Below are 16,450 nucleotides of genomic sequence, written 5' to 3'. Positions count from 1 at the left end.
CCTTTTAGCAGAAGTGTGCTGAAGCATCTAGAAGTACAATGATGTTCATAATTTACTTTAAATGGGTGAGACAGAAAATATATGCATGCACATGAATAAACAAACAAGCAAACAAGTAATTGGGCATATCCTAGAGCTATACCTACCTATCTATTCAGATGTAGTATGTCAGTATCTACCTACCTAAAGAGAGAGAGAGAGAACATATATGCAATTGTCACAAAATGTTAACAGTGTTAGCCTAGATGAAAGGAATATGGGTGTTCACTGAAATTAACTATTATTTCAACTTTTCAAAGTAGGTTTGAAATTTTTCAAAATAAAAAGTTGGGGGAAATATACATTTTAAGCTTCACATGAAATAACTAATAAATATTCAATACCCATCAAACCCCCATGAAAATGATACTCCTGAGATTGAAAATTCTACAGTACCTCATTTCTTAAAACCATACTGTGAAATCTATACTAAAGATGCTTTCCAATAGGCCTTAAGTGAGTACTTTAAAATATTCCCAAGGTTTCCCATGCAGGGTATAGTTAAAGAGCATTCCACTTGAGATCCTTGCCTGAAAGGCCCTATAGAATTGCAAAGTATCATTATTAAGCAAATGTTCCTGGGCCCTTGGGTGGTTCACTTAAAACACATTTCACTGTATTGAATATTCAATGCCAAAAGCACAGTGTTCAGTGTTAAGATTTGCAATTTAAACCCAGTTGGGAGAAGTAAAAGGTTCTTGTAATTTGCCTATACTGTATTGCGTTGATGTAGTAGCTTTCATTGATAATTAAGTTCCAAAAATATGAGTTAGATTGTGTGAACAATGGAGGAAAGCTAACCTTTCTATTACAGCCTCAGCTCTTGACTTCTTGTATTTAAGATTACAGATGCTCCATTAAATCGATTTTGTGTTTAATCTCCTCTTGAAAAACAGTGAATGCAAGTCTCCAACTTTCTTCCCTTTGAGCAAACCTAAGTATTTGGCAGTGAAAACTACAAGGCTCAAACCAGATGATTAACACCGCCCACTGGGGATAAGAAAAGTTTAGTGTGTCTCTTTTGGGGTACTTTTCCTCAACTAACTCTCACTGGATTTGAATGTCAAAATATATTTCACACTAGATTTTCAAATAATTTTTTGGAGGAATCAGATTTGAGACAGCAGGGGGTGCGTTTAAAGTGCGTTTAAAGTGATACTATTAATCATGTTCCCTTTAAATCCATAGATATGTTTTAAAACATCAGAGAATTTTTCAACTGCAATGTGGCTTTAAAAAAAGTTTCAATCAAGTCTCTGCTGGTCATCCAGTTCTTTTGCCTGTTTTGTTTTTTTTAAAATCTAGGTCTCTCAGTAAAATATAAAACAATAAAAATATGCAGGACAAAGGGCTGAACAAAAAACATTTCAAAACTTATAAAGAAGAGAAGGCAGGCGATGGTCATTACATCAGAAGAAAATTGCTTGCTTCCCTTTTGAATCTGTGCTGGAGCGTTGAGACCCATCTCCCTGGTTCCCGTTGTGAATGAGGGGACATGGCCAGCTGAGGTGTGACTTTCTCTGGTTCCCGTCTATGCCAGCGTCGCTTTCTCAAGCCCCACTGGCGCTGGGATTACACTCCAGCATTTGGTGAGTTTCAAATTTAGAGCGTCAGGGAAGAAAATATAGTCCACACTCAATATAGAGCTTACCTTCAAAAGAGGTGAAACTACCTTGGCAATGAGAGCACAAGCAGGGCATTTGAGATCTTTGTGGGAGATCTCCCCACTTCTATAGTAAGGGAGTGGTGAGGCGGGAATCGTGTAACAGTGATTCTCGACTGTGGTACCGGGATCAGCAGCTTCAGCATCACGTGGGAACTAGTTGGAAATGCAAATTATCAGTTCCCACCCCCAGACTTCTTAAGCACAAACTCTGGGGATGGGGCCCAGCAATAAGCGTTTTAACTAGACCTTTGGGTGATTCTGATATATTATCGCTGACAGAGAAACAAGAATGTAAATTTTTTTAAAAGAGCTTTCAAGTCCAGTCCAGTCCAGTTAAGACCTGGAGGGGGAGACCAGCAGAACAGGAGATTCAGCTCTTACCCGGGTCTGGTGGGTCCCAGGCCGCCTGACCGGTCCGCGACTCCCTCCCGCACACACGCCCCCGGCGGTCGCAGCCACCCCCCGCCCCCGCCACCGCTCGCCTCCCTCCGCCCCCCTCGGCCTCGCCGGCCGCCCAGCAAGAGTCAGGTCGGGGGCCGGGGGCGCGGCGGGCCCCTCCCGCAGCCGCGCGTGCCGGCCGCAGCCCCCTCCCGCCCGGACTGCCCCTTTGTCCGCCCCGAGGGCGGCACCTTCCCGCCCGCGGGGTGTGCGAACCCTCGGGGGGTGGGAGAGGAGGAGGGACAGGGGAGGGAAGGAGGAGGAGCGGGGCGGGCTGCTGAGTGCAGGGGTGGGGAGCCGCCGTCGCACACCCGACTACCGGCCCGGCCAGCCTTCGGAAAGGGGCTTTTGTGGCCCGCCCGGGAGTCCGCGCGAAACAACCGCCCCGAGGCGGGGTGGCGCCTCCCCCTTGGCGGGAACCGACGCAACCTTCCCCGCCTGAGAGCCGCGGCGTCCGGGCCGGCCGAAAGCGGAGCCGGTGGCGATGCTCGGCGGGAGAGCGCGGCTAAGCGGAGGGGAGGGCCGGAGGGTGGGGCGGGGCGGGGCCGGGCCGGGCCGCGGCGGAGCCTAGCGCCCGCGCCTCCGCCTCCCGCGCCAGCGCCCGCCGCAGCCCCGGGCCGAGCGGGCAGGCGGGGACGCGTGTGCCCCCCCGCGGGCGGCCTACGCTGGGGCCCGGAAGGTGTGAGGCGGCGCGGGCCTGCGCGCTGGGCGGGCGGCGGAGGGCGAGCGGGCCCTGGGACAACCGGCGGTCGCGGGAGGGGGCGAGAGGAGGTCGGAGGGAAGGGGAGGGAGTGGCGACCCAGGAAGAAAGGGGAGTGCAAATATTGTGACTGCTGGCTACGGAAACTATCTGCGGAGCTGTCGGAGATCCCCGCTCAGGCTCCCGGAAGACTGCCTTGGAAGCTCGACGGCCCCCTGTTTGGAAGGACTCCCCGACTGCTACACAAGACAACCGTCACTCATTTCTTCCCGATCCTGCGACGCATGGGGAAAGTTGTCCACTACTCACCTTTTATTCTAGTTTTCCCAAGGACAGGATATTAATTAAACTGACTTCTTGGGAAGCTTCAGCTCCTGGGCTGTTGCCACTATTGCAGGCTGATGTGAGGTGGGAGCCTTTCTTCTAGGCCCCCACCCAACCCTTTGGCTGTAGCCTCGGGTTTTTCGTTGCCAGGCTCCTGACATGATCCCTTAGGTAGCCGTAGCACAGAAAAGGGACACAAGATCAATGGTAAACTCTATAGGGCAAAATACCCCGAATATCGTGAAACCGAAAGCGGGAGCACCTCTCAAGTTGTCAGGACAATTAATCGCGGGAACGCGCGGATCTTCGCGGCTTCCTGGGTCCACTGCGGTCTCAGCGAGCCCATCCCCTCTTTGGGACACTCGGTCCGCAAGGTTCTCCCCTCCAGCTGAGTTATGGACCGGGACACACCAGGCCTTTTAATTTCCTCCCGCATACTTGTAAACCTACATTTTCCCCCACCTATTTCTAACCGTTTGGAATTTCTGTTCTTAAGTCTTAGGTAACTAAAGGAGAGGAAATTCGAATCACCCAAGCTTGAGTTAAGAAAAAAAGTAGTTAGACTTAGTTGGTAAATCAACAGCAAAATCACCTAATAAAACTGGTTGTGAATACCTAAGGCCTGTTTTGAAATTTTGAATACCATATATTAATTGGCCAATTTTCAGTTAAATCTGCTAAGATCTATTAAAACACAAATTGAGCAAAAGACTCTTTACTGCCTTAATACCAGTCAATAAAATCAATAGTGCAGGTGTCTTTTAGCAACAACTAACAATACTTTTTTTGGTCTAACTTTGGCTCTTATTAGTTTGCTACACACCTCTTCTTAGAGTCCCATATGGTAAGTATGCCAAAATTGCAGAAATCATTATTGTCATCCTTTTGTTCTCTAAGCTTAGAGGACTCCTTGAACCAAAGCAGAAAAAGGTTTGAAGTGGGTTCATTAATCCTTCTAACATTTTTATCCAGAAAGTTTCAAATAAACTGACCTTGGACAGTACTAGTCAAATCATCTGGGTTTGCAACAACTGTTTTTCTTCTAGCTTCAACGGGTGTATAGGAAGTGGGGGAATTATGACTAAATTAGAATAGGTGTAATCTAGAAAACTACTTGAAGCACCATCTACAGAAAAATGAGAACTTTCTGTTGTTAACTGCTGCCCTTTTGAGGGTAATGGGCATTTCACTTCAGGGCGGTAAATGCTGAGTGTAGACTACAAAGTTGTGGGCTTTGGTTCTTCCAGTGTTTGCTTTCTTCAGTGTTGATTGAAGACCAATGTGTTTGCCTTATGAGACCGCCATGGAAAATGTCTTTAGAACAATTACAGACATGACAATAATGAGTTCAGCTTATTTCTTTTACCTTAGGAAACGTTGCAAAAAATTAGGAAAGAAACCTTTAAGTAAAGACAGAGGAGAGGGAAAGGGGACTATGGAGGCTACTGCAGGTTAAGTGCAGACACTTCAAGAGGAAAGAGTCTGATCTCTTCTTACTCTTTCAGTCACACAATCTTGGCCCTTGTTTTGAATTAAAATGTGGCAGCCTTCTTTGGTGGCCAGCAGGGTCCTGGTTATTTAAGATGGAGAATCATCAAGGCAACGTGGGGAGGGGGAGGAGGATGATGCTAAGTGTTCAGAAGAAATGGAACTGCGAAACCATTCAGTAAGTTGGAATTTTTAGGTGAAGACTACTGAGGAAAATTGCGTTCTCGGTATCTGAGCAGCCTTTATTACTTTTCCAGAATCCATAAGCAAGAATACAGATTTTATTTCCTCTCAAAAAGTGGTAACCTCTGCTGAGTACATGAGTCCATACTCGTCAAGCCTAAAAAACACATTCCCTGTTCCGCCGAGATGGGCTTTTCTGTCAGGATTTGGAAGGGGTCTTCAGGCTGGGTAAGGTAGATGCCCTGAACCCAGTGATTGTCGCATCACGTCATTAATTTCCTAGAGCTGATGTAGATATTTTATTTCTAACACCCCCTGAAGTGGGGGCGGAATCTGGTAATGGGTCCCCCTGTATATACATACAATCTTATTCCTTGTTCCCTAGCCCAGCCACCCTGAGCTGCGGGGGCAAGGGGCTAAGGTGGCTAGCACCTGTCTATTTAATAGGGGAGAAGGACTGCATAGACAGGACGCCACGAAGAGCACTAATCCAATCTGTAGCCTGGGTTGGTGAAATTAATCACCGCCGTTCCTTCCGTTTCCACCCAGAACTCTCCAGTTACCAGTAAAATCGACCCTGTCTTCGCAGGTGGAGGACACTGGGCGTGAGCGGCGGGTCGGGCCAAGATCATTGTGAAGTCCTGCAAAACTCACTGAAATCAGGCGTGAAAGATGTTCAAAAATGACCTGGCGCAAAGCTTTTGATGTGTAGGGATGAGCAGGTTGTGGGGTTGTGAGGGCGCTAACCCTAAACTACTAGGGCTGCGGGGGCGGTACTCAGCCTAGCGATTGTGCTGGACCAGGCAAATGCCGGATTCACACGACGCCCCTTTGCTGTGACCAATAGAGACGTCCAGTTCGATTACCACGGAAACTCTCCGGGCTAATTCAACTTGACCCAAATATGTGACCCATCTCGTTTACTAGGGTAAGGGGGGGGGCCGTGACTCCCTTCACTTTGGCGGCACCTGAAAACGTGGAGCTGTGGGCAACAGGGGGGGGGGGGGGGGGTGGATGGGTGTCGGCGCATATATTCGATTTCCAAACATCTTTTGATGCGGTCTTCTCATTTGTAATTTACAAACCCAGTAAATTTCAAAGAGCCGGATAGTGTTATCAGACCTAAATGCACTGTCAGCTCTCCTCCAGAATTAGGTTTTCGCTTTACTCTTAAAATCCTTTGCTAAGAAATGTGCGCACTCACTATCTGAATCCCCTTGTAAGAAACACTCATCAAGAGAAATGAGTTAAATATAATATAACTGAGGTAGATTTTTAAATAAAGTTGAAGCACACAAAAATACCCCAATATATTGTGCAGCCTCATTCAGGAAAACATGTCGTTCATATCCCCATAAGAATTCTTTACCCTGGTATCCTCAAAGTGGCTTCTGATAGCTCTACTTCTTAAGAAAAAAAAAAAAGTTAGCAAAAGCCTGCACCCAAGTTTTGGGTGGGATTCAATATTCTAAGCAAAATATGCTCAACAGATGATAGTAGAGATGAAGCCAGAAAACAACTCCAGCTATTTAAACTGCCAAATGAGACATAAAGCTGCATTGTAAAAATCATCTGGAAAACAGGTTTTCCCATTGAAGTCGCTATGTGTTAATTACTGTGAGCTGGAAGGCTGGAGATCGAATGCCTGGAAGCCGACTTTCACCCCGCATACGTAAACGGAAAAAGTGCTGAACTGCAGCCAGAGGGCTCCTGCTCGGACTCATTGCCATGCATGCCTAGACATTAATATGTGTTCATGGAGGGCTCGTACAGTACGAGGTGTTATTTCCTTATAAAGAAACACCAGGTCTCGCTTTCCATTCTTCTTACAAAATTATTCGCATTATTTATGCTACATTGAGCGATCTAATTTCTTCGTGATAGTCAGCTAATTGCTCTGGCAGGTAATTAGAAGCGGTTTACAACGCAAAGGGCTTTTGCATTGCCCCTTGGATTATTAAGTTGCGCTGTAAATTATACCATATTTGCTGGGGAAAAATTCTTTTGAGCAAGTTCTCTTCCTGCGATCCGAGATGAAATCGGCTCCCCCCCCATACACACCCCTCCCTAGCCACCCCCACTGCCACCACACCCCCTGCTTTTCCTGGACTCAGAGTCGAATGATTCTAAAGCACGCGATTTTGTTCGTGTTCACTGGGCCGAAATAACGTGGCCATTATGGCCTGAAATGGGCCAGGTTTGAAGCGAGCTTCCTGCGCGCCTGCAATATCCAGCAGGCATGTGGGAAAAGAACGGCTTAAATGGGGACATCTGTTCAGTGCTGCTCATCTTACTCTTACAGCCAGGTCAGGTTAAGAGAATAACCTGTTCGCCACCTTTTTTCTTGTTAATAAGACTATTAGAAAAAAAAAAAAAGCAAGCACACACACACAAACAACACTAATTGAGCTGCTATATAAGCAAAGCATCAAACACACAAAGGTAGCAGCTGAGTTACAAGAGGAACTGTAAAAAATAACCATTGGGTTATTTCAGGGAATATCTACAAGACTTCTGTCAGAAAAAGAAAGGAGAAGAAAATCAGAATATGTGAGTTCAAAAATGCTCTTTACAGAAAAAAATGGGTTTACTTAAGAGATTTTAAGAATTCAACAAAGAATGGTTTATTTTCAGGTTTTCATTTTAATAAAATTGACCTGAAGGTAAACCCCAGTGGATTTTTTTTTTCTTAAGCCTTCAAGTACTCTGAGGTTCCACACTTTTTGTTGTTGGTGTTATTTGGGTCTGTGTTATCTCTGAAGGTCTGTTGACAAACCCCAAGTGGGAGCATCCTAGTTTATCCCATGATTTTAGAAAAACGAACTGTATCCCCTTTCATAAATATCACCCAATGGTAAACCTTGTACAATGGTTTGAACACATGTGTGGTTAAACCCAGAGACCAGAGCAGCTCCTAGATTATTTGTAATTAAGCACAATTCCCAAAGTAACATTTATCTTCCCGAAACTACGATTGCAATTGTCAACCGTCTGGAGGAGACCACGAGGTAATCTGGGAGCATTACCTCCTCTAGTAACAGAACAGAATGAAAAGAAATCAATAATGTTGAGGATAAGAATTTAGTAGTTTTTAACTCCGCATGTTAGCTGTGAGAAAGTGATATATAATACCAAAAGAGAAAACAGCTGAAACAAATCCATTCCAGGAAAAAATCAAGGACAAACTCGTTTGAATGTCTAAGCCTCTCTTCCTTGCCGTGCACAACAAAAATACACACACGCACACACACACCCCATTCACCCAAAATGAGCAAACTCTTTTCCCCATGTGTGTATCCTTCATTTACATGATGAAAGAAGAATACGAAGTGCCGCAGAATTAATTAACAATTTCATCTGTGGGCTGGCAGAGGGGACTATGAAATATACCATAGAGTACACGCCTGCCTGTAAAACTAGCACACAATCCTATCAACATACTATGAGAATGTGAACATTATGCATGTAGACAACAAATAAGGAAATAAGATTTTTTATTCCCTTAATTTAGGAAGAAATACCTATTTTGGTGAATATCTTCATATTTTCCTACCAATGAACTTACCTACATACTCATATGATTGATACATGGGAAAACTCCTCCTTCTCTTCTGAATATATGCGATCTGAATGCCCTAGCTAAAGTGAATCAAAGTATGTAATATCCTAAGTTAGATGAGTAAATCTCTTTTAATTAAACCATTGCTAACTTTTGAATGTTTTGAAATGGCAGAGAAGAAAAAAGTATTAAGCGGTGTGACACAGAAGAAAAATAGCGAGTCAATTAAGAAAAAATATGGAATGTTTTCTCAAGTGGTCCTATTTATTCAAAAGGAGTCACCAAGGCAATGCTTTGCATCCAGCAGGAGATGCTATGCAAGTAGATGAAGAGTTACTATTGCTTCACTGTGGTCAACCAATACATCCAATTAAGCGGTACCAGGAAAGTAAGGACTCGGCTGTAAATGTGGTCGGACAGTTTGAAACCGAATAACCTCACTAATAGGGGCTATTGTTCAGCGTGGAAGTTCCCATTTTCCAATCAGGAAAATACAGCCCTCTCTGGGCTCTGGACGACTGATCCCTTCCCACCTACGGTTCAACAATCTGCCACCAGCGAGGAGCTTTTATTACCTCCCTTCCCAGGAAATGTTAGGCAACTTCCTAGTAAGGCCTCCCCAAAACAGGATTGGACAGCAAAAGGGCACCCCTCTGGAATCCACAGGTTCACGCCTGGCCAGGTTTTCTGTTCAGCAGGAAAGTAACTTTGACCAGAGATCTCCCGACCACGACGAGATAGCCCCCAACCTGGCCCAGCCCGCCGCTCCCTGCAGCCGGCGGCGGCGCTCGGCTGCCTCACCAATCCCTCTTCGCGCTTTATTTAGTAACCAGCACGTCCGCTCAAGGTCCGGTCACAGCGGCCAGGGATAGGGGGCTGTCTGCCCATTTCGGAAGAGGCGCCTGCCAGGCACTCGCGGCCGGCTCCGCGTTCACTCGGTCCGCCGCGGGCACTGGCCGATCAGCTTCCAGAGCTTGCGCGTCCCTGCCAACGCTCGGGAAACCGAGATGCGAAGAGCCCGGTTTAAACGTACCCAGCAGAAGTACGCGCCTATATGCAGTAGTTCATGTGCATTCTTTTTTTTTTTTTTTTTTCTTTCAGGCTTTTTCAGCGCTGTGTATATACCGGACCACACTTAGTCCAAAAACTGTATTTGGTGTAGATGTGTTGCCGGACACTTGAAAGCCTGGATAACTTTGATGTTTTCCACTATAAATCCTTAATTGCGCCTAATGGTTACAAATGGTTTTATTTACTTGTCGTTGTATCTACACATTTTAATCTACTTTACCAAACAGCGGAGGCATATTTCACTCCCCACTCCCTGAAAAGGAAAAGCAAGGATCGAGGCCTCTAATTTGCTTTTAGGAGCTTTTATTTCTTTGGTTGTGAAAGTGTAAGAGCTCCAAATCGCAGCATTGATTAGTCTTCAAACCCGCCTGCAAAAAAAGCCCCCGTTCTTCACTCCATCTAAGGAGATGTTGATGTATTTTGTAGCTGCAAGGTGTTAGATATACTTGAGCAAGTTGTTCCCAGGATGTAAATTAGGTCCCAAAAGCTGTTGTCCAAATCGAAGAAACAGAGAAATTAATCTGGGACACTATCCATCATCACTGGTAATAAAGAGAGCGACATGGATGAGACAGATGATATGATTAAGGGGCTGTGGTCGTTTTAATTAACTTTTTGCTGTCCTGTAATGATCAAACTGGTCACCAGACCCGGTCAATAAGCATGTTAATATCAAACAAATAAAACCAGGGATGATTAAAAACCTCCTGGTTTATTAAATTTGAAATTCAAATGAAATTTATGCTGCAGATGCATACAGAATGCTAATAGATTTTAGCTTTATTGAAAGTGGATCCCACAGGTTTGCAAGAAACAGCAGAATATCTGTCTACTCCGCTCCTTGCGAGCACGTTCAACTTGATATGGGGTGGGGGAAACTTCTAATGTTAGAAAGTCTGCACTTCCTATCTTTCTTCCTCCTGCCCTTCAAAACCTCTATATGGTCATAGCACAATACTCAAGAGTAATGATCAATATCACAAAGGGTAAACTGAACTGTATGTGTTATGAAATGCTCTGCCGGACAGGTTGTATCTACAGTGGATTACAGATGTTTCTTCCTGTGGGGGATTCAAAAATGATTGAGTCACTTCTCCAAAGTGGATAAAGAGCTGCCATTAAGACCAGTTTCATTGAAACCAGAAGCAAGATTATTACTGTTTTAATTTTTGGTCAATTATGGAATTTCAAATTCCTTTTTAACTCTGTTGTCTTATGCCTTATGACAAACACTAACCACTTCTTTTGGGGAGGGGAAGGGGAGGGGGCATAGTATAAAGGAAAAAATGCCCTTTGATCAATACTAATATGAAATAAACACCTAACTTTTTTTAATGGGGTAAGTGGAATATGTATGTATGTATGTATATATGTGTATATCTCCATATATATCTCTATATATCTTCTAATGAAGAAAGATGCACATACAAACCTTTGTGAAAATCCCCAAATGCTGCAACCTTATACAAATTGAGGAATCCAGTTTGTTCATTAAATCCACACCAATGTTATCCCCCATTGTCATAGGAAGAATTACATATTATTCTAAAGTGAATTTATAAATAAAAAATCTTAGAAGTAGGGAGCTCAACACTGTAATCACATGATGCTGAGTTTTTTCTGATTCCAGCATTTTTTGAGGAACCAGTGGTTAATGCTTCTATTTACTCTCAGAATCAGCATTTAACTTTTTTAATAGTCTTGCCTCACTTCCTTCTAGAAGATAGGAGGATAAAAAGATAAAAGTAACTACTCAAAGAAAGGAGTCTTCTTTCAAAGCTTTTTTTCTCCACATTTGAGTGTGATGGTATTGATTAGAATTAAACCCCAAATTTGAACAACTGTGTATTAGGTCCTTAAAATGAAAATCATTATAGAAAGAGACCAAAGCAATGAAGTTAATTCTCTTTTATTTGTTAAACGGAGTTCCCTCCTTCCCCCACCCCTTCCTCCTTCTGGGCTGGCCTGTCACGCCTTCTCAACACGCTAAAATCATTCAGAGTGGCTTGCAGGGAGAAACACGACATTTATGGTAAGCGTCAGCCTTCAGAGAAAGGAAGCAGTTCATTAATTTACTTCACACTTACTTCAAAGTATGAGAATGTACCTTATCCCCTTAATCAATAGATATGATGTACAGTCAATATCCCAACACTGTTAAAAAGGGGTCAGAAACACACACTCTCAGGCCACAAACATCAGCCTCAACTCTGCTCAGTGAAACTTACACAAATGATACAACCTGACTTTGGAGTTTAGTAAACCCAAGGAGGATTTCTCTCTCTCTCTTTTTTTAACATCTCCAGAAGCTCTTGATGCACTTGAGGAGGGTTCAAAAACAATAAAATGAAAATGTTTCCCCAGTCAAGACACTTCGCCCAGCTAGTAACATTTTAATCAATTCTGCATTAAAAATAGATTTCTGAGAACATTGGTAACTGCTTAAAACTATGAATTACTTAAAAAAACATGAAATATTCAATGGTACTGGAAAGGCTGTGGACTTTTTTGCTACACTGGTATGGTATTTACTGTAGTTTAAGATGTTCCCTTGTAGAGACAGTAAAATTGTAATGACATTTCTGAAGGCAACTAAGAACACAAATGGGAAGCAAGTTCTAAAACCCACCGAATTTGAACTAAGTGTATCTATTAGCATGCACACATACTCAAAGCTATCTGGCCCAAGCGCCATTAGGCAGACGCCTCCATACATGCGGCCCAAGATTTGTCAAAGGGCTCTCTATTCTCTGATAAATAAAACCCACAGATTTCGGTCAAAATATTCATTTTTTTTTCTCAGAAAGTGTCAATCAGGTTTCCTGTGAAAACTTCTAAATTCCATAAAACGTTCCCCATTTTTTTCACCCAAAGAAAAAAAAAACAATACTCTCTCACCCCCATCTCTATCTAATCCTTTTGTATTGAAATTTACTCGGCGTCGTGGGACTAACACGCTCGTCCCCTAGAGTGAGACTTGCACTTCCAAAGCGGAATCCCACCTCAGGAGGGAAAGGGGAAAAAAAAAAAAAAAAGCCACCGAATCAAAGTAACAACTCATAGACGCAGGCGCATACACGCCCTAACTCACCCCTAAAAATACCCCTCAGCCGCCAGAAGTTTCTACCCTTCCGCTGTAGAGCTGCGAAAGTGTAGGTAGGTATTAATACGACTTCCTTCAAAACTGTGGTGACAGTGTCCAAGAAGTTAAGAAAAAAAACATCACTCAAGATTTTAGGTACAAGGAACCAGAGGAAGTTGGCGACAGAGACAGCGTTTGTATTTGTTTACTCAGCGTCCCTCAACTTCGCAGTTTCACTCTTCAAATCGTCAATTTCTTTCTGTGTAGATACACTTTACTGAGCTGTTCCTATTCTCCACCCCCAGCTTTGTTGCCCACGCGCGCGCGCGCGTGCACACACACACACACACACACACCCCACCCTCTTCTCACACACATTCACACAGCCTTCCTCTCCCTCACTTCCTCTCCTGCACACACACGCATCCACCCTCCCTTCTCTTTCACACACACAAACACACATATTCATATTCCTCCCTCTCAACCCACACCAAACACACTCACACACCACCTCCCCTTACTCTTTACTGCCCTGTCCTTCTCTCCCTAGGTTTGTCACTCACAGTTACACTAGAGTATACTCACACCCTTCCCCCAACACTTTTCTGATCTGTCCCTCTACCCTCCTGTCACACATGGTTATATTGTCACCCCTAACACCCTCTCCCTTCTCTGCACTGTCTACCCTCCTCCCCCTCCGCCACATTGTCACTGCTACACTGCCACATGCACTACCCCTTACCCCCGCCCCCGGTCTGTACTGTCTTCTCCTTCTCAGCTTGGTCACACACGCACACAGTTACATTGTTGCACACTCACACACCGCTTTGTAACACACGCGCAGTCGCTCGCGCCCCTCCCGCCACCGCTCCCCCCCCTTCCCGCGGCGGCCCGCGGCGGCGCCGATGACCTCACGGCGCGCGCGCGGCGCGGCCCGGCGAGGCCGCAGATTGGCTGGCCGCGCCTCCGCGGCACTTCAAAGCCGGAGAGGGAGCTACAATTGTGGTGGAATGGGCGGAACTGATCATTGTATTGCACACCTCTAAAAAAAACACTGCCTCTGATTTATCAATATAAAAAAGATCCTCTGAGAGGAGGAGGGCACTTTTGTGTGATGGCAACTTCACTTCTAGGGGTGAGTCTCAGGATTTTCTCTTGCTGGTTTAATTAGTTTCCTTTTATTGCCGATCGGAGGGGGTTAAAGTCGCCCCGGCCAGGCCACGGGCTATCAGTCTCTATTGAGAGCTTTTTTTTTTTTTTTCCCTTTAAATACAAGTGAGTTTGGAGAAAAGAAAGAGGGGGAGAGGGGGGCAGAGTCACTTTTTTCAGCGCAGGAAAAGGTTCGAAGGGCATTTAGACAAGCCACCTCGCAGCGCCCGGCCGCTCCCTGCCCGGGAGTCGTGCGCCCAGTGCATTTTATATGCGACGATTTCGGGGGTAAAGAGAGCAAGTTTTTCCTCCTGAGCATACTGCAGATTTTCCCTCTTCCCCTTAAAAAAATACCACAGCCCGCCTTGTCTTGCAGGTACGTTGAACCCGTCTCTCTCTTTTACTTTTGTAGACTTTTTTTTTTTTTTTAAAGAAAATAAGAAAAGCAGGAAGAGCGAGCGAACCCTCTAGTTTGACCTCTTTTGGCCTGGGAGAAACAACCCAGCATGGGTTTCTGGGGACCGGAACAGGATTTTCAAAGCTCTCTCTGGATTACAGGGGAAGCGCTCTTAAAAGCAATCCAATGGTTTTTTTCCCCAGGCTTCTCGGCAAAGGAAACTTCCTTCCTCCCCAATCTGGACTTTTTGCTTGCTTGTTTGTTTCGAAGTGCCTGGGGCCTTGTGTGCACGGGAGTGTTGTTTTAGGCGAGAATACTTGTCAAACTCTTCTTTAGCATGGCGCTTTGCTCCCGAATCAGAAGCCGGCAGCCAAACTTGTCCCCTCCCGTAGAGTAGGAAGCAGCCGGGTGCCAGGGCTGTTGGGGGAGCCAGGTGAGTTGGTGGCGGCGCGCCGCAACGAGAGACGGGGTGCCGTGGGGCGTTTGGAGGCTACCGGAGGACTGATGCACATTTCTTTCCTCCCTCCCCCACCGGCCTTTTGCCCACCTCCCCCTCCCCCACCCCTTCTCCTCTCCTCCTTCTCGCAGGAAGAACCGAGGTTGGGATCCACTCCTCTGGCCATGCTTGCTGCTACCTGTAATAAGATCGGCAGCCCCAGCCCGTCTCCCTCTTCCCTCTCGGACAGCTCTTCTTCCTTCGGCAAAGGCTTCCACCCCTGGAAACGTTCCTCGTCCTCCTCCTCCGGCAGCTGCAACGTAGTGGGTTCCAGTCTCTCGAGCTTCGGCGTGTCGGGGGCCTCCAGGAACGGCGGTACGTCCTCGGCAGCGGCGGCGGCCGCGGCGGCGGCGGCGGCGGCGGCGGCCCTGGTATCCGATTCGTTCAGCTGTGGCGGCTCGCCGGGCTCCAGCGCCTTCTCCCTAACCTCCAGCAGCGCCGCCGCCGCCGCCGCCGCCGCCGCGGCCGCCGCCTCCAGCTCGCCCTTCGCAAACGACTATTCGGTGTTCCAGGCCCCTGGTGTATCAGGGGGTAGCGGCGGAGGGGGCGGCGGCGGCGGCGGCGGCTCCTCCGCGCATTCTCAGGACGGCTCCCACCAGCCCGTGTTCATTTCCAAGGTGCACACCTCGGTGGACGGGCTGCAGGGCATCTACCCGCGCGTGGGCATGGCGCACCCGTACGAGTCCTGGTTCAAGCCCTCGCACCCGGGCCTGGGCGCCGCCGGCGACGTCAGCTCGGCCGGCGCCTCCAGCTGGTGGGACGTGGGTGCCGGCTGGATCGACGTGCAGAACCCGAATGGCGCGGCGGCGCTGCCCGGCTCGCTGCACCCTGCCGCCGGGGGGCTCCAAACCTCGCTGCACTCACCGCTCGGAGGCTACAACTCGGATTACTCGGGCCTGAGCCACTCGGCCTTCAGCAGCGGTGCCTCCTCGCACCTGCTTAGCCCCGCCGGGCAGCACCTCATGGACGGCTTCAAGCCAGTGCTGCCCGGCTCCTACCCGGACTCGGCCCCGTCGCCGCTGGCCGGCGCTGGGGGCTCCATGCTGAGCGCTGGGCCGTCGGCGCCGCTGGGGGGCTCCCCGCGCTCCTCCGCACGCCGCTACTCGGGTCGCGCCACCTGCGACTGCCCCAACTGCCAGGAGGCGGAGCGGCTGGGCCCGGCCGGGGCCAGCCTGCGGCGCAAGGGCCTGCACAGCTGCCACATCCCGGGCTGCGGCAAGGTGTACGGCAAGACGTCGCACCTCAAGGCGCACCTGCGCTGGCACACGGGCGAGCGGCCCTTCGTGTGCAACTGGCTCTTCTGCGGCAAGCGCTTCACGCGCTCCGACGAGCTGCAGCGGCACCTGCGGACCCACACGGGCGAGAAGCGCTTCGCCTGTCCTGTCTGCAACAAACGCTTCATGCGCAGCGACCACCTCAGCAAGCACGTGAAGACGCACAGCGGCGGCGGCGGCGGCGGCTCGGCGGGCTCGGGTAGCGGCGGCAAGAAGGGCAGCGACACCGACAGCGAGCACAGTGCCGCGGGCAGCCCGCCCTGCCACTCCCCGGAGTTGCTGCAGCCCCCGGAGCCCGGGCACCGCAACGGCCTGGAGTGACGCGCATCCTGCGGCTGCCCTTCTCGACCCCCTGCCATCCCGGTCCACTTGGGCCCCGTCTGTCCTGGCCTCTCCTCCAGCCTCTTTCCACTTTCCATCCTGCGCGCACTTTCTGTCTCTTTCAGTCTCTCTCTCTTTCAACTCACTCTTGTGACTTTACTTTGTAAAGGGGATATGGACATGTAAGTAACACCCATTGCTCTCCTGGGCCCTGGCTTTCCCATCTCCACCAGGTAACACACTCGGAGCCCGTACAGCTGTAA

The 16,450-nt window shown here is 47.8% G+C and overlaps 1 protein-coding gene across 1 annotated transcript; it reads left to right on the top strand.

Annotated features, from left to right (window-relative positions):
- The first annotated feature begins 13,555 nt into the window (after positions 1–13,555).
- On the top strand, positions 13,556–16,187 carry SP8 (Sp8 transcription factor). Its single transcript, XM_025872807.2, has 2 exons — positions 13,556–13,685; positions 14,685–16,187. Exons 1-2 carry the CDS (start codon positions 13,665–13,667, stop codon positions 16,185–16,187), a joined length of 1,524 nt encoding a protein of 507 aa, XP_025728592.1. The 5' UTR covers positions 13,556–13,664.
- The last annotated feature ends 263 nt before the right edge of the window (positions 16,188–16,450 follow it).

This window comes from Callorhinus ursinus, unplaced genomic scaffold (assembly GCF_003265705.2).
Source record: "Callorhinus ursinus isolate GAN/ISIS: 27379988/994484 unplaced genomic scaffold, GSC_fseal_2.0 scaffold12, whole genome shotgun sequence".
Lineage (NCBI taxonomy): Eukaryota > Metazoa > Chordata > Mammalia > Carnivora > Otariidae > Callorhinus > Callorhinus ursinus.
Note: the sequence above shows the minus strand (reverse complement) of the source record. Positions and strands in the feature narration are given on the sequence as shown.

Coding starts and splice junctions, on each gene's coding strand:
- SP8 (XM_025872807.2), top strand. CDS start 13,665: ATGGCAACTTCACTTCTAGGG. Junction 13,686..14,684: donor TGGCAACTTCACTTCTAGGG/GTGAGTCTCAGG, acceptor TCCTTCTCGCAG/GAAGAACCGAGGTTGGGATC.